The sequence below is a fragment of the Rhinoraja longicauda genome, chromosome 5 (genome assembly GCF_053455715.1).
Source record: "Rhinoraja longicauda isolate Sanriku21f chromosome 5, sRhiLon1.1, whole genome shotgun sequence".
Classification (NCBI taxonomy): domain Eukaryota; kingdom Metazoa; phylum Chordata; class Chondrichthyes; order Rajiformes; family Arhynchobatidae; genus Rhinoraja; species Rhinoraja longicauda.
The window spans coordinates 35,006,581-35,024,886 of NC_135957.1; the positions used below are offsets into that span (position 1 = coordinate 35,006,581).

Consider the following 18,306-nt stretch of genomic DNA (forward strand, 5'->3'; position numbering starts at 1 on the left):
ACAGCTGTTGAAAGAAAAGAGGAATGCGATGCCAAATCAATTATTGGATAAGTAGAAACTGTTCAGTAATTTTCCTAATTTTTATTGCAGTAATACACATCAAAGCATCAACTGTGCAATCCACTGATGGAAAAGAACACTCAATTTGGCTTTGTTATGAGAAGGAAAATGTTCAATATAATCAGATTCATTACGGCAACTACATTAAGAGAACAGAATATCAAACCAATAAGGAAATAAATTGTATCTAATGGAAATTTGTTTGATGTGGAAGTGAAGTGAAAGGATATGGCAGAGAGCACCTCACCAACTTCAGGTTATGACTACAATGAAAATAAAGTGACTGTCAAGTTATGGTGTTCAGGTTTAACCAGCCTCTATTTCAAGCAGAATAGAACAATGATTAGATTCTGCCTTGTAGATGTCAGAAAATCACATTTTATGGAAGGTGAACATTGTGCATATAACAACTACAGCATGGAAACAGGCCCGTTCGGCCCCACCAGTCCACGCCGACCACTCTCCCTGACCTAGTCTCATCTACCTGCACTCAGACCATAACCCTCTAATCCCCTCTTATCCATATACCTATCCAATTTACTCTTAAATAATAAAATCGAGCCAGCCTCCACCACTTCCACCGGAAGCCCATTCCATACAGCCACCACCCTCTGAGTAAAGAAGTTACCCCTCATGTTACCCCTAAACTTTTGTCCCTCAATTCTGAAGCTATGTCCCCTTGTTGGAATCTTCCCCACTCTCAAAGGGAAAAGCCTACCCACGTCAACTCTGTCCTTCCCTCTCAAAATTTAAAAAACCTCTATCAAGTCCCCCCTCAACCTTCTACGCTCCAAAGAATAAAGACCCAACCTGCTCAACCTCTCTCTGTAGCTTAAGTGCTGAAACCCAGGCAACATTCTAGTAAATCTCCTCTGTACCCTCTCCATTTTGTCGACATCCTTCCTATAATTTAGCGACCAGAACTGCACACCATACTCCAGATTCGGCCTCACCAATGCCCTGTACAATTTTAACATTACATCCCAACTTCTATACGATGCTCTGATTTATAAAGGCAAGCATACCAAACGCCTTCTTCACCACCCTATCCACATGAGATTCCACCTTCAGGGAACAATGCACAGTTATTCCCAGATCCCTCTGTTCCACTGCATTCCTCAATTCCCTACCATTTACCCTGTACATCCTATTTTGATTTGTCCTACCAAAATGCAGCACTGTAAGATTTGAGAAGTTTTCCCTCATTTGGAAAGCAACACAATACCAAAGAGCTGCAGTTTGGACATTTTAAACGAGAGACTGGGGCTGATAGCGGAGAAAGGCTGCGGTCAGATTAACAAAGGATGTCACAATCTGTGGGTCCTAAAATGGCCGCAGGACCTCGTGACCAGCCACAAAAGGTAAAAACCTTACATCCCAGTCTCTAGATTTTCTGCAAAGCCATGGCCAGAACAAAGGATGGGTATTGGCCATGCAGAAACCTACGAAACCAGGTCGGAGTCCAGACACTGGGGCGCTGACATCAGCATACTCACAATGCCCCAAGCCGACCTAAACAGTTCATCTCAGTGAGGGGGCACAATAGCCCATAGAAAACTACCTGGTAGGTGATGGGAAACCAGTTAACACCCATCACCTCACAATGAAATCCCAATTTACACCGTCTGGCCATCCCCGGTATCCCCGAACATAAGCGCAGATCAGAAGAAAACCTCATACATATCTTTTTGAACAAAGAGATTCCAAGATCTGGCGGGAGATAGGACGGGTCAGAAACAGTATAACTGGCCACTACTTTTGGGTGAAGAAGTTAAGTCAAGTTAAGTCAACTCGAGAAGAAAACCTGCAAGGAACGCAAGCAGGCAAGTCAGAAGGAAGTCAAACGAATGCAGGAGGAAGAAACGACAGGCAAGAAGAACGGATGCAAGAGAGAGGAACAGGCACGCAACTCGAGAAGAAATACTGCAAAACGAACAGCCAGTAACCCCAGTAATAGCCCCATGGTGAGCATGGACTCCAAATCCTACATATCCTGGACATAGTTTAGTGTAGAGGGGAGGGTGGTTGTGAATAAACGTTGGGTGTGTATTAAAATATGTGTTGGTCAAGGTTGCGATGCGTCGTACGTTCCCCATCTTACAGTCGTGTGTATGTCTTGTAGAACTGTGTGTCTAAGAATTCATAAGTAAAAGGGTATTCGTGTATATGTTTTGTGGAACTGTGTGTTACAAGAAATCAGCGAAAAGGGCATTCGGGTATCTGTCCTGTGGAACTGTGTGTGTTTAATGATTCATAGTTATAAGTATTCGTGTGATTCGGTATGTGTTTCATAGACATGTATTATAGAACTGTATAAGTATTCATGGACTATAGTCCCAAGTGCTGAATAAAAGCCTTTTCATTTAAACCCTGGTTTTGAAATCTGGTCTGGTTGAGTTTTTCTGCACTATAAGAGCTCCTGCATCTAAGTCCAGTGTCTAGAACCGTAGGGGGTGAGTGGGTCGAACCACTCACGGGGAACCAGTGTGCACGGCCTGGTCAAGGGATCAGAGCAAGGCACGGGGACCTTAGGTCGGGCGAAAGCTCGGCGCAGAAACCCCTTACAGCACCTCACACTTATCAGCATTAAACTCCATCTGCCATCTTTCAGCCCACCCTTCCAAAAGGCCCAAGTCTCTCTGTAGACTTTGAAACTCTACTTCATTATTAACTACACCACCTATCTTAGTATCATCTGCATATTTACTAATCCAATTTGCCACACCATCATCCAGATCATTAATGTAAATGACAAACAACAGTGGACCTAACACAGATCCTTGGGGTACTCCACTAGACACTGGCCTCCAACCTGACATACAATTGTCAACCATTACCCTCTGGTATCTCCCATTCAGCCATTGTTGAATCCATCTTGCAACCTCACTATTAATACCCAACGATTTAACCTTCTTAATCAACCTTCCATGTGGAACCTTGTCAAATGCCTTACTGAAGTCCACATAGACAACATCCACAGCCTTACCCTTATCAATTTCCCTGGTAACCTCTTCAAAAAATTCAAGAAGATTAGTCAAACATGACCTTCCAGGCACAAATCCATGTTGACTGTTTCTAATCAGGCCTTGTTTATCCAAATAATTATATATATTGTCCCTAAGTATCTTTTCCATTAATTTTCCCACCACAGACGTCAAACTAACAGGTCTATAATTGCTAGGTTTACTTTTAGAACCTTTTTTAAACAAAGGCACAACATGCGCAATGCGCCAATCTTCCGGCACCATCCCCGTTTCTAATGACGTTTGAAATATTTCCGTCATAGCACCTGCTATTTCTGCACTAACTTCCCTCAATGTCCTAGGGAATATCCTATCAGGACCTGGAGACTTATCCACTTTTATATTTTTCAAAAGTGTCCGTACCTCCTCTTCTTTAATCCTCATAATTTCCATCACTACTCTACTTGTTTCGCTTACCTCACATAATTCAATATCCTTCTCCTCGGTGAATACCGAAGAAAAGAAATTGTTTAATATCTCCCCCATTTCTTCCGGCTCAGCACATAGCTGTCCACTCTGACTCTCTAATGGACCAATTTTATCCCTCGCTATCCTTTTGCTATTGACATATCTGTAGAACCCCTTGGGGTTTACTTTTACATTACTTGCCAAAGCAGCCTCATATCTTTTTTTTGCTTTTCTAATTTCCTTCTTAAGATTCCTTTTACATTCTTTATATTCCTCAAGAACCTCATTTACTCCCTGGCGCTTATATTTATTGTATATCTCCCTCTTTTTCCGAACCAAGTGTCCAATTTCCCTGGAAAACCACGGCTCTTTCAAATTATTATTCTTTCCTTTCCACCGAACAGGGACATAAAGACTCTGTACTCTCAAAATTTCACCTTTAAATATCCTCCATTTCTCTATTATATCCTTTTCATAAAACAAAAAGTTCCATTTCACTCCTTTTAAATCCTTTCTCATCTCCTCAAAATTAGCCTTTCTCCAATCCAAAATCTCAACCCTTGGTCCAGATTTGACCTTCTCCATAATTATATTGAAACTAATGGCATTGTGATCACTAGACCCAAAGTGCTCCTCAACACATACCTCCGTCACCTGACCCGTCTCATTTCCTAACAGGAGCTCCAACACTGCCCCTTCTCTGGTAGGTACCTCTACATATTGCTGCAAAAAACTATCCTGTACACATTTTGCAAACTCCAAACCATCCAGCCCTTTAACAGAATGTTGAAAAGGACAGTTGGTTGAAAAGGACAAGATTAGCTATACCTGGTTGCTGGCCTTCAGGGAGTGTACAAAGCTGTGGTTGAGCGTTTTGAGATGAGCCAGTGATTGCTGCAGATGAGTGAAAGCCTCTTCATTGCTGTCTTGGGAATTAAATGTAGGTGGGATGCTGCCTTCCAAAGCCTCCTTCTGCTGCTTCTCACTGATCTGCTTGATTGCTTTCATCGCTCTTTTAGTAATCTCCAACCTAGCTTCAACATTCAGCTAAAAAGATAAATCAGACAAACTTAGTATTAAAGGAGCATTGAGTATCAAAAATACCAGATGTGCAAGGGGATTTCTTCCATGTAAAAGATGCTGATAGGAAAATGGTGTATACAACATGCCTTTCTCAGTGTTCATAAAAGGTGTGCATTAATCCAGTTCCAACTACAAATTATTCTTGTGTGTGAACAGTTTATTCCAAACTCATTTGGGGTTTTTTGTTTTATATTTAGATTTCACAATAAAAACAGAAGGGGAGGGGGTGTGCACAAAATGCATTTATAAATACAATATACAGCTTAAGTTTCTTGTTGGAATTAATTTAATGTAAAATTTATCAAGCTATTAATAATTAATAATATTATTTAGAAATAACATTAGAGATATATCTCTAAAGCATCAGAATATACCATGATTTTATTAAATGGCACAGATTCAGAAAACTAGAATCTTGAAAGATTCCCACATTAGAAGTTGAATTGTGTGGTTTACTTTGGAAGATGATCATGATCGAAAGAAATTAATAGGTTAAAATGTGGCTTTCAGTTTGAGTCATAGAAAGGCATCATCACGAAAATAGCCCCTTCGGTCCAACTTGCCCATTCTGACCAAGTTTCTCCATCTACCGAGTCCCACCTGCCAGTGCTTGGTCCATATCCCTCTAAACCTTTCCTATCGCCTTTTAAATGTTGTTATCGTACCTGCCTCAACTCCCCCCCTCTGGCAGCTTGTTCCATATATCCACCACCGTCTGTGTGGAAATGTTTCCCCTCAGGTTCCTGGTAAATCGTTCCCCTCTCACAATAAACCTATGTCCTCTACCCTTGGTAAAAGACTGCGTTCACCCATCTATTTCCCTTCCCCATTGTGTGCTATTGTGTACAAAACAGACTTGCATGAAGCACAGAACACACAGGGTGAAGTCAGTTCTCTTGCTCCGTCCCACTGCCACTTCTCCATGAAACTGATTCATGTACACACAGTTAGCTCTAAGTGAGGTCCACTCACGTCAAAATATATAGCCCTACACCCTGCACTACCTAATGGGATTATCAATTACTTGGAGTTGCTAAACACTCTAATTCTCCTTCCCATTCCCACACAGACCTTTCTGTCCTAGGTTTCCTGCATTGTCAGAGTGAGGCTAAACGCAAACTGGAGGAACATCATCTCGTATTTCGCTTGGGCAGCTTACAGCCCAGTGATATGAATATTGATTTCTCTAACTTCAAGTAACTCCGGCATTCCCTCTCTTTATCCCTCCTTCACCTTAGTTGCACCTGTTTCTTGTTTTCACCCAACAAACGGTAATATTCATATCACTGGTCATATCACAATATTCATATCACTGGCCTGTTTCCTTTATCATCGTTACTTTTTTGCATATATGTCATTCATTGTTCTTTATCTCTCTACATCGTCTATATCTCTCGTTTCCCTTATCCCTAACCAGTCTGAAGAAGGGTCTCGACCTAAAATGCCACCCATTCCTTCGCTCCAGAGATGCTGCCTGTCCTGCTGAGTTACTTCAGTTTTTTGTGTCTATCTTCAGTGTGATTTCTAACCAGCAGTTGGAACAAAGTGTTAAGGGATTTTAACAGATACTAGTCATCTTTGGCACTTGTGCTGAAACCCAAGTCAAAAATTTCCTTTGGCAAATTCGTAGCCACCTCCAGCAAAATAAGGCACAGAAGGAGGGAGGCTGGAGCTAAGGTCTTTCTTGGAGAGGTCAGGAACACCTCAATAATCTTCTGAAGCAGCCATGCATTCGTAAGTTAAAGATTCCAAGGCAGGTGATCTTTGAGATTTATCATATGCTTCTGCTTCTTTTCTATGCTTGGAGGAAGAAGTCAATGTTATCCTGAACTTCTTAGTCTCTGGATAATTCTAGATGGTGGCAACATATATGTGCAATATATTGCCTTTGGCAGCACACGGCTGCATATGAGATAACATAAATGTTCCTTAACCGAAGGGAAGAGGAAGTAATCTTCTCTTCAAGTGGAAAGCAGCAAAAGGTTTGGGCTGCAAATGTGCCCAGATTACACATTACCTGAATTCTTAGGGAGCAAGATGTGACGAAGAGACAGAGCTCTCCATGAACTGCTTAGCTCAGCTTGTGTGCAAATACGAGCAAAAAATAATTGTTGTTATCAATGCCATCCAATGTTTTAATTCTGTGCATATCCACTGAGCCTGCCATATCGGGAGACAAATATTAATCCCTCAATCCCCAGCTCATAGCACAAGCTTGGGTGAAAGTAATTACAGCTACAGGTGCTGGAACCTTTAATGTAAAGTGTCAAAGCTTTCTGAAGATGAGATTTAGCTGCCTGGACTGCTCAGGAAACACTGCAACATTTTGCAGAGACAGTTTCAGTTTAGTTGTCCTATTCTGCATCCACCAAAATCTATTAATCAAGTGGGAATACGACAAGGCCAGTTGACTGCTCAAGCCTGCTCTGACACTCAGTTAGATCAGTTAGACCAATTTCAAGCACAACACCCCTTTCCCACGTTTCCTTATACTCCTCAAATCTCTCTGTAGCTCAGACATTTTGAGTTGGGATTGAAAAATCAGAGTTGAAGTTTTAGAACAAGGACTCTTCATCAGAATTGGGAAAAGGAGATGATAAATTTGTTTTAAGATCAAGCGGGAGGGTGGAGAGAATTGAGGTAATGTCTCTAATAGAGTGCAGACCAAAGCTGTCAAGATTTAAAAACCTGCAGTAAAATGACATATAAGTACAGTTAGATCCATGGGGGAGAGAAAGATGGGTGGGGGTTGAGGGTACCAAAAATCATTAAGTCCCAATGGGTGTAATGAGAGGTCCTGTTCATGAGCTCACATACATCAATAATACAGATGATAAATAGTCGAGATCCCAGTACTGATCACTTTGACATCCCCACAGATTATTTATTGTCAATCTGAAAATGACCCACACATCCTGACTCAGTTTTCTCACAGTCAGAGGAGAAATGGGAGTCAAGATTCATGGGTCATTTTCATACCAACTTCATGCACTCTTATTTTGTGCAGCAACCTTTTACGTGGTACTGTATCAAATATCTTCTGGTTATCCAAATGCATAACTGATGCGGTCTACTGATTCTCATTTATCCACCCTACTGGTTACTACATTAAAGAACATGAGCAAACATGACTTCCCTTTCATAAAACCAAGTTGACTATGCTTCATTGTCTTACCTTTTACTTTAGTTACCCTCTTTTTACATAACTTCAGAGACTCTTAACTAACTATTTGCTTACCCTGTTTTTTGAGTTATTCTCTGAATGATTTTTTAAAAATTCCCAGTCCTCTGACTTAGTAGCAATCTTTGCAATATTACATGCCTTTTCTTTGAATTTGAATCCATTCTTCATTAGCTTATCCTAAAGGATGAACTGCAGGTGGAGAAAGGTCTTAGGCAATAACAACTAGAGCTTCCCTTTGAGGACACTATCAGTGGGTGCATTTTAACTCTGAGATTCAGGAGTGTCCCATTATATCAGTTCAGGAAACTGGCAGACAGGCCTAGGCCAAAATGCAGCAGGGTTAACTGGTAGCTTTGGCATTACCATTACCAAAATCACAGTGCTTTTTCATGCCATTACCATCTGGGTAACAATATGTTGTGAGATTACCATAGACCAAAAATGATATAAATCTGGTAGTTAATTACTGGAGTTGCAGGAGCACGTCAGAGTCTGTGCGTAGCACAATGCATGATATCACACTCGACCTAGCACAGCTGTTCACCACCTGAAAAGCACACGCCAAAGTTGTGAGAGTTATTTGCAGCTGCAAAGAGATTAAATAAACCTTTCTTGTCGACACTTAAGTACAGCTACTGTGTTCTACAGCATACAGCAAGCAATTCCAGGGTCACCCCAATAACCATTCTAACACGCAGATTTTCAAAATTGATACCATGCCTGGATTATGTGTCCTTTTCCAACCTGACAGCAACAACTCCTGTAGGTTTTTTGCCGATCAGAAGGAGAATTCTGGAGCTGGAATGACAGGTCGGTGATGCCTGGGCATCACAACAGGTGCAAGGTGGATTCCAGACAACACATCATCTTCGCTTGGATATTTACTGCTCCTTCCTCGTGTGCTCACTCATTTTGTCGCTTCCCTTTAGTGGAGGCAACGTCAGAGTTCCCCTAATGCAAACATTACACTGTAGGCCAGGTAGGTCAGGTAGCTCCTCATAGGCCTGAATTGGAAATAGGGATCAACGTTGCCCTTTGTGACATGCATCACCCACATGCACCCCACATAATCAAGGTAATACAATTTGTAAACAATCAATCCTCTCTTCTCTACATCGGCGAGACCATACGCAGGCTCGGCGATCGTTTCGCTCAACACCCATGCACAGTCCGCCTTAACCAACCTGATCTCCCAGTGGCTCAGCACTTCAACTCCCCCTCCCACTCCCAGTCTGACCTTTCTGTCATGGGCCTCCTACATTGCCATAGTGAGGCCCAGCGCAAATTGGAGGAACAGCATCTCATATTTCGCTTGGGCAGTTTACACCCCAGCGGTATGAACTTTGACTTCTCTAACTTCAGATAGTTCCTCTGTCCCTCTCTTTCCCCTCCCCTTCCCAGTTCTCCCACTGTCCGCCTGTCTCCCACTACATCCTATCTTTGTCCCGCCCCCTCCCCTGACATCAGACTGAAGAAGGGTCTCAACCCGAAACGTCACTCATTCCTTCTCTCCAGAGATGCTGCCTGACCCGCTGAGTTACTCCAGCATTTCGTGTCTACCTTTGATTTAAACCAGCATCTGCAGTTATTTTCCTACACACCCTCTGTTAAATGATCATCTTCATGTCGTCATCTGCACAATTCATGGGATGCAATCTAGCAAATCAGCACACCAAACACTCCCTATGCATTTAATCAAGGAAATAAATGACACATATCCCCATTCTGCCTATACTTCATAAGCCTGCTCTGCTATTTCTATGTGTAAGAAGGAACTGCAGATGTTGGTTTACACCGAAAATAAACACAAAAAGCAGGAGTAACTCAGCGGATCGGGCAGCATCTCAGGAGAAAAGGAATAGGTGATGCTTCGGGTCGAGACCCTTCTTCAGTCACTATTTCTGTGTTTCCCCTGGTGAATGGTTGTTCACAAAGAGCGATGGAGGATTTTGATTGCTGTTAAGGTCAACCACAGGCAGCTCTGCACCAAATGCCCATGCTTCAGACTTCTGTAATCTCAACGCAAGGGACAGCAGTCTGCACTGGCTGGCTGTCAGGCAACTGCAAGGGCACTCTTGGAATGCTGGAGCTTCAGATCTTGTCATCTGTGAGACGACAGCTGTTTTGTATTATCCAGAGCCACTACCCCTCTCACAGGAACATGCCTGAGCTAGCCAAGCATCTGCTGCAGGGCAAATTGCTGGAGGACACAACACTCTCAGAGCCGAGCCAAGAGCAGAATCTGGTGCCATGGCAGCAGCGGTCTGAGCTTGGATGGCAGCAAGGAGTACACACACCGAAGTCAGAGGTTCACTGAATCAGCCATCTCCTGGAGGGATTATGCACACCATCAGCCTGAAAGAATACATAGAACAGCACAGGAAAAGAATATCCATGCCGAACGATGCCAAGTATACCCAATTTGTGCCCGAAAGAGCCAATGCCCTTCCCACCAACCCCCTCCCCCCCCCTTGATGGCATCATCCAGTTAGCATGTAACAAAAGCTTTTCACTGTACCTCGGCACACTTGCCAATAAACTAAACTCAAACTCATCTAGCTTTCTAAAGGTCAGATCATGGAAGTGCCGCAGCATTCACAGAGCCCTCAGCAGCACTGGAGGCCAGAGATACATTGGCAGGTCTGAGCTAGGATCAGTTTGCTGCCATTGTGCCTCTGGATTCCAGTGCTGGTGAGGGCTCTTTGAGAGCCATGACAATAGACAATAGACAATAGGTGCAGGAGGAGGCCATTCGGCCCCTCGAGCCAGCACCACCATTCAATGTGATTATGGCTGATCATTCTCAATCAGTACCCTGTTCCTGCCTTCTCCCCATACCTCCTGACTCCGCTATCCTTAAGAGCTCTATCTAGCTCTCTCGAATGCATTCAGAGAATTGGCCTCCACTGCCTTCTGAGGCAGAGAATTCCACAGATTCACAACTCTCTGACTGAAAAAGTTTTTCCTCATCTCCATTCTAAATGGCCTACCCCTTATTCTTAAACTGTGGCCCCTGGTTCTGGACTGTTTTTAAGAAGGGGCTGTTCTGGTGATGTACTGTTCTATGTTCCAGTATAGATAGCAAGAAGGTTGAGAAGAGTGATAGAGAGAACAAATGGAACTCAATGTAGCCACATCGGAGCAATTAAACTGAGATTAAGCCTCTTTGCAATGCGAGGCAAATATTATGTAGCCTATGGGATGTTGTGCGATGTGGCCATGTTCTAATGGGACATGCCACCTGTTTTACAGTGTGGGCGAGGTGGTCAATTATACATTTTTGTAAATGAAAGGTTTGATGTGATTAGATGCAACAGCTTCAGATTGAACGCATTGCTGATATGTTGAATATTAGACAATAGACAATAGGTGCAGGAGTAGGCCATTCAGCCCTTCGAGCCAGCACCGCCATTCAATGCGATCATGGCTGATCACTCTCAATCAGTACCCCGTTCCTGCCTTCTCCCCATACCCCCTCACTCCGCTATCCTTAAGAGCTCTATCCAGCTCTCTCTTGAAAGCATCCAACGAACTGGCCTCCACTGCCTTCTGAGGCAGAGAATTCCACACCTTCACCACCCTCTGACTGAAAAAGTTCTTCCTCATCTCCGTTCTAAATGGCCTACCCCTTATTCTTAAACTGTGCCCCTTGTTCTGGACTCCCCCAACATTGGGAACATGTTATCTGCCTCTAATGTGTCCAATCCCCTAATTATCTTATATGTTTCAATAAGATCCCCCCTCATCCTTCTAAATTCCAGTGTATACAAGCCCAATCGCTCCAGCCTTTCAACATACGACAGTCCCGCCATTCCGGGAATTAACCTAGTGAACCTACGCTGCACGCCCTCCATAGCAAGAATATCCTTCCTCAAATTTGGAGACCAAAACTGCACACAGTACTCCAGGTGCGGTCTCACCAGGGCCCGGTACAACTGTAGAAGGACCTCTTTGCTCCTATACTCAACTCCTCTTGTTACGAAGGCCAACATTCCATTGGCTTATTGAAGTGTACAAAAACATGAGAGAAATAGATAAGGTGAATGGTCACAGTCTTTTCCCCAAAAGCAGAGGGGGCTTAAGGTGAGTCAGATAAGATTTAAAAGAGACTACACGCCTGAAGACCTGGTCGTGTAGAGCATGGTGTGTACATAGAATGCATTGTCAGAGGAAGTAGTAGAGGAGGGTCAATGGCAACATTTAGCCAGGTACCTGGAGAGGAAAGGTTTAGTGAGTTATGGGGAAAACACAGGTAAATGGGACTAATGCAGACATAAAACTGAGCAGGCATGAACAACTTGGATTGATGGGCCTGTTTCCCGTGTTGTACGACTCAATGCCACTGTTTCAACCTCCCTGCCCGAAAACTTATTTTATCATTTTGGATTGAGGGTGTCAAATTCCCTCAGAAGAATTAGTTTAGGATTGTACGTTTTTTAAAATAACATAACATTTGATATTTCAGTTTTTACCTTGTGCTCTAATATTTATTTGCTCACCATAAAATGCTTAAATATTTAAAACATTTTCAAAAAATCTGAAAAAAGAAATGTGCTAACAACTAATATCACGGTTACATTCAAATAAAGAAGAATAACGGTAATTGTTAACATGGTTGCAGGTTGACACAAAGAAGCAGCAAAGTTGCGACATCATAGGAAATTTGTTTTTGGCAAAATGTGATTGCTATTCTACCGTGAATAGTTCAGAACAGGAGCGAAGCTCTATTGATTTAGCCATGGTTTGAATGGCATACTGTGCCAAAACTGTCAAATATAATATTAGTTCCAAGAAAACTTGGCTCCATTTTCCCTCATCCACCCAAAAACAATTTACTTCTCATACCTTGTTAACAGCATTAGCAGAGAAGGTAATGTCATCTATGAATCCAATAATATTTGTGGGGGACAGCCTGTTGAAGTATTTTGCACATGTATTATATGCATGCAGCCATTCAGTTGATGTTTCTGGTGGTGTTTTAATAAGCTGGAAATCTCCAATCCAAAAGAGTTTACGAAGCCATGTTGCATAGATGAGATTTGGAGAAAGCATTGTGGCATCTTTCCTAGGAATTTTGGATGCGAGTTTGGAAACTGATAAGACATTGTGGCTCGTAAGAACTGGTTCTAATGATTCCAGAGGATCAATGTTCCCATCTGTCAGCTTCTTATAACTAAGGTCTAACAAAGAACACAGAAAACAAAGTTATTACACAAAGGAATTTAAAAAATCTAGAATATTACCTGAACCTAACAACAAAAATTAGACTTATTTGAAAGTAACAGATATTTTTAGTAATCTGTGAACATGCATGTTAACCCAAATTGCAATCCATTTTGTATTTTACAGAATACAGAATACAGAACTTTATTTGTCATTCGGTACCGAGGTACCGAACGAAATTACGTTACCAGCAGTCACACAAAAAAAAGAACACAAAACACATAACCCCAACACAAACATCCATCACAGTGACTCCAAACACCCCCTCACTGTGATGGAGGCAACAAAACTTCCGCTCTCTTCCCCACGCCCACGGACAGACAGCTCGTCCCCGACCGACCCGCACAGTCCCCGCAAGGTTATAATGCAAGAACTGCAGATGCTGGTTCATATTAAAGACAGACATAAACTGCTGGAGTAACTCAGCAGGGGAGACAGCATCTTCGGAGAAAACGGACTGGTGATTTTTCAGTTCGGGACACTTCTTCAGACTTCCAATTGTTGGGATTGTTGCAAAGTGAGCAGAGGGCTGTGCGTTCAGAGGGGACGTGATTAAAGTGAGTGAGGGGAGTTGAGAAGTCAAGTAGAGAAGTTGTAATTTAGGTTCCCTTACAATGCAAATGGAGGGATGTAGAGCGCAGATTTCAGCATCTCTATTAGGTCAGTCTTCCAGAGCTGGACCCAGTCTTTCTTGATGACTAAAACCTCATATTGTTATTCTTCCACTTTCTAATGGCTGTTTGGCTTTTAATGTGAAATGAAGACCAGAGTTGTGTGATGTGCAGTACTCTATTAAATGTGATCTAATGTTTTCCTGTAACATTGTTCCCTTTCATTGGCTTTCTTAATCTTTACTGTTTAACAATTTCCAAATGTACATCCTGCGTCCCCTTTCTTCATTTGCTGTATAATCTTCCTTTACAAGAACCTTTCTCTTTATATACAAACTATTGCATCTCAATTTTACCTATATTAAACATTTTGCACATCCATTCTTGCAATTGACATTCTCTTCACTAATATCCACACTTGTTCAATTTGACATGATATTTAAGTTATAAAATTGTACTTCCAAATCCCAACCCCATATAATTTATATAAATTGCCAGCAGTGGGCCCAGTATCAACCCCCATTCATATTTATTTCAAGTGGAAGGCAAAATGTTCGTTGTGTTAATGATTTAAATGATGTTCGACAATGTGAGAAGCACATTTTTCATTTAATGTGTGAAAACAATTTCATAAACTGAATGGCTCTAGGCATTTGGCCAGCTTTATCAAAACTGGAAATCCTAGAGCAAAATTTGGATACTCAAAAGATCCTAGATGTTAACAATAAATTCTTAACTGGGACTTTAAACCTGACAGTTTCGCCACAAATCATTCACTGCTGACTCACCACCATGGCAACCACTTAAAGAAATAGAAATTGACCTAAACTGAGGAAAATTGGCATTTTAATGGGAATTCAGTTGACAATTAACTTCCATTTAAAATATAAAGGTTAAACTAAGATGCCAGGAAAGTGTAGAAGAGCATCATTAAAAGCCTATCATTTGTCCCATAATTTTCACTTGCTTTTGGTTTATTGAAAGGTTCTAAAAAGATAGATGTGCCATTATAATGGTGCAATTTACCAGAGTCATTAGGCTCAAGTTTGAAATTAATTACTATTACATAATTATTCTGACAATTAGATTTTATTAAATAATCAGAATTCATAACATGACTAACATAGGTTTAAGACAAGCTATAATCCACTTAGTTTGAGTGTTTCCAGCTAGGAGGCGGAGCAATGCAGCACAGCTGGAGGAAGGTTTAAAAGACCACATTGCTGGAGTAACACAGTGGGTCGGTCGGGCAGCATCCCTGGAGAACATGGATAACTGACGTTTTGGATTAGGACCCTTCTTCCCTACTATGAAAGGCCACTGTTTGATTGGCTCATTGTGTGGAACAGCAGGCAATAGGTGAAGGTATAGTGGAGTGGGTGTTTTTGCAGAGGCTATGTGTTTAGGTGAAGCGCTGTGAGGGTTAGTGTTGAGGCTTTGAATCAAGAGGTTTTGGAGAGGAGGCTAAGCGGAGGGTGAAGGCAAGGTAAGGTAAAGTCATTTTTCATAACTTTCTTCTTTGGAGTGCAGTTGTAATGGCTGTTAAGGCAGCGTTATGTTCCTCTTGCATGACGTGGGAAGTAAGAGAAACTTCTGGAGTCCCTGAAGACTACACCTGTGGGAAGTGCATCCAGTTGCAGCTCCTCACTGGAGGCTTGAGTAACTGGAGCTGCAGCTGGACAACCTCAGGCTAGTCCAGGAGACTGACAGTATCATAGATAGGAGTTATAGTGAGATGGTCAAACTAAAATGCAGGCCAAAAGTAAGGTGATTAGGCAGAGAGTACAGTAATTCATGTGATCATTCCCCTTGAAAACGTACACCCTTTAGGATACCGTTGATGTGGAATGGTGGGAGTACCCAGAGTACCAACTCCAGAGCAGGAAAGAGGCAGAAGCGAAGTTGGGGATAAATACTGCTGTCAAAGTGAACAAGATTTGCAAACAGGACAGACATTTCCATGGTAAAGAGAGGAAAGACCAGTGGTTTAAACTGTATTTATTTCACTTGAGGCTTAACAGGAACTGCAGACAAACACAGGGTGCACATTGGCTTGGCGGGATTGGGATATTACAGCCGTAGCAGAAACATGGCTGACAAAGGGCAGGACTGAGAGCTCTGACTCTCTGGCAAAACATTACAGAATTGTCTCTCCCATAAATGGTTATTTTTGTAGTGGCACATAATTTTAATCTATTAATAACACCAAATAGTTTAAAAGTAAATTATTCTAAAATGCAGTCTCTCATCTTCTCAATAATAACTTAAGGGGTTGCATTGCTAAAAAAAAGAGTGTACAAGGAGAGGTAGAAATGGTAAGAAAGCTAGATAAAAAAGGGAAAAAAGTAAAATCTGTGATAATACTCTGAAATAAATTGAATGTAATGAAGTTCATTTATTTTCTACTTGGTTACAACATGCTGAAATTGAAATACAAAGTAACGATAATAATTTGAATCAAATTGAAGTGCTCGAAGGGCCGAATGGCCTACTCCTGCACCTATTGTCTATTGTCTAAATATAGACACAAAATGCTGGAGTAACTCAAGTAACAGTGAGTCAGGCAGCATTTCTGGAGAAAATGGCTGGTGATATTTTGGGTCAGGACCCTTCTTCAGACTGATTGTAGCGGGGGGGGGGGGGGGGGGGGGGGGGGGGAGAAGAGGAGAACTGGAAGCAAGAAAAAAAAAAGTCAAAAGCTGGACTGGCAACAGATGGCTTTGGGCAAGGAGATTCCCTGATAGGCCGATTGTTGGCTAGTCAGTTAGAGGATTCAACATTGATACCATTGGGTTGTAAGCTACCTAAGTGGAATATAAGATGTTGTTCCTCTAATTTGCACCTAGCCTCAAACTGGCAATGGAGACGAGCCAGGATAGAAAGGTTCGTATAGGAATAGGTAGGGGAGTTAAAATGGTTATCAACCAGCAGATCCAGTAGACTTTGGCAGATCGAGTTTAGGTGTTTAGCTAAATGGTCGCCAAGACTAAGTTTTGTCTTGCCAATGCACAGGAGCCCACATTGGGAACACCGGATACAGAAGATGACGTTATGGGAGGTGCATGTGGACCTCTGTCTCGCCTGGAAGGACTGTTGGGGTTCTTGGATGGAGTCAAAGGAGTAGGTATAAGGATAGGTGTTACATCTCCTGCAGTTGCAGGAGAAAGTACCTGAGGAGGTGGTGGTTTGGGTGGGAAGGGATGAGTCAACCAAGGAATTACAGAGAGGGTGGTCTCTGTGGAAGGCGGAAAGGGGTGCAGATGGGAAGATGTGATTAGAGGTGAGATTATATTGGGATCGCTCACCTGCATATCTTCGGTGTCCTGGAGTTCTGCTCTCACTCACTCACTCACTCTCACCCCAGACGTAACAAGGAGTTCCCCTAGTCCTCACCTTTCACCTCACCAGCCTCAGCATCCAACACATCATCCTGACATTTCCATCACCTCCAACGTAATCCCACCACTAATGTTGCGGGCCCAGATTTGTCCCGTTTTATTTCCTCGCTTCCAGTCGTCCCCCCCACCCCCACCCCCACTACAATCAGTCTGGAGAAGGGTCCCGACCGGAAATGAGACCTATCCATTTTCTCCAGAGATGCTGCCTGACCCGCTGAGTTCCTCCAGCATATTATGTCCGTCTTTGGTATAAACCAGCATCTGCTGTTCCTTTTTATTAAAAAAAAATTAAACCTGTTGATTTGTAAAGTTATTCTTGCTCCAATGTCCATGTTGGTTCTTCTACCCTACGATGATTATAATTTTGGAAAGAAACAGACATTGCCTCAATGTTCACATCAAACATTTCCCACAAGATCAAGCTTGAGCCACCCAATAATACAGACATCTTGTCTGTCACAACCTCTGATTAAAGCAAATAAATAAATAGAGCTTTGAAGAGCCCAGTACTCCTACCTGGAGTAATGACCTTGAGTTTTTTCAGCAACTTCATATGAGTGTCTGGTTTGATGGATTGTTTCACAAATTCGGCACAGCCACAGCTGTCCATTAGAGTAAAATAGTAAAGCAATCGGTTGTGGTCCACACCATCAACCCCTGGATAAACATATTTTGTCATGTGCTCATGAAATCCTTCTGGGTTGCTTTTCAATACATTGAAAAGGTTAAGAGTTTGGACTCGACTTTGAATTTCTGCAGTTGAAAGCCTGAAATTTAAAAAAAACTAAAAGGTGAGGAATTCCATGTAGGATTCAGTGGTTAAATTTTGCAACGGAAAGTGTAAAATAAACAAGGAAGAGACATCAGTAAGTGTCCTACCACTACCCAAGAGCTACTTAAACAACGTCACAAGTGCAGCCTACCACTACAGCGGCTCCAATTAGGAATCACATTTTTATGCTGATATTTTTATGGAAATTACTGTTAATTCCTCTCATATTTTTGTTGCCTATTTTTATGACCATCTGCTGCATGCAGCGTGCCATTCAGAGGATGATCTATTATACAATAAATCATTTAGCTTCATCTGATAAACTGGTTCCTTGATAATGGTAGATGGACACAAAAAGCTGAAATAATTCAGCGGGTCAGGCAGCAAATCTGGAGAAAATGAATAGGTGATGTTTTGGGGCAAGACCCTTCTTCAGACTGAGAGTCAGGGAAAGGGAAACAAGAGATATAGATGGTAATATAGAGAGATATAGAACAAACAAGTGGACTATTGGGCCCAAACCACTCTTGCATTGGTGCAGCAC

At 42.2% G+C, this 18,306-nt stretch overlaps 1 protein-coding gene across 1 annotated transcript in view; it reads right to left on the reverse strand.

Moving 5' to 3' along the window:
• Positions 1–18,306, reverse strand: part of nbas (NBAS subunit of NRZ tethering complex) — a 191,864-nt gene that overhangs the window by 52,364 nt on the left and 121,194 nt on the right. The window contains exons 43-45 of the mRNA XM_078399277.1: positions 17,507–17,757; positions 12,604–12,938; positions 4,320–4,538 (exon numbers count right to left, since the gene is read on the reverse strand). Of these exons, the coding sequence (XP_078255403.1) occupies positions 4,320–4,538; positions 12,604–12,938; positions 17,507–17,757 (805 nt within the window). The remainder of the gene's footprint in view (positions 1–4,319; positions 4,539–12,603; positions 12,939–17,506; positions 17,758–18,306) is intronic.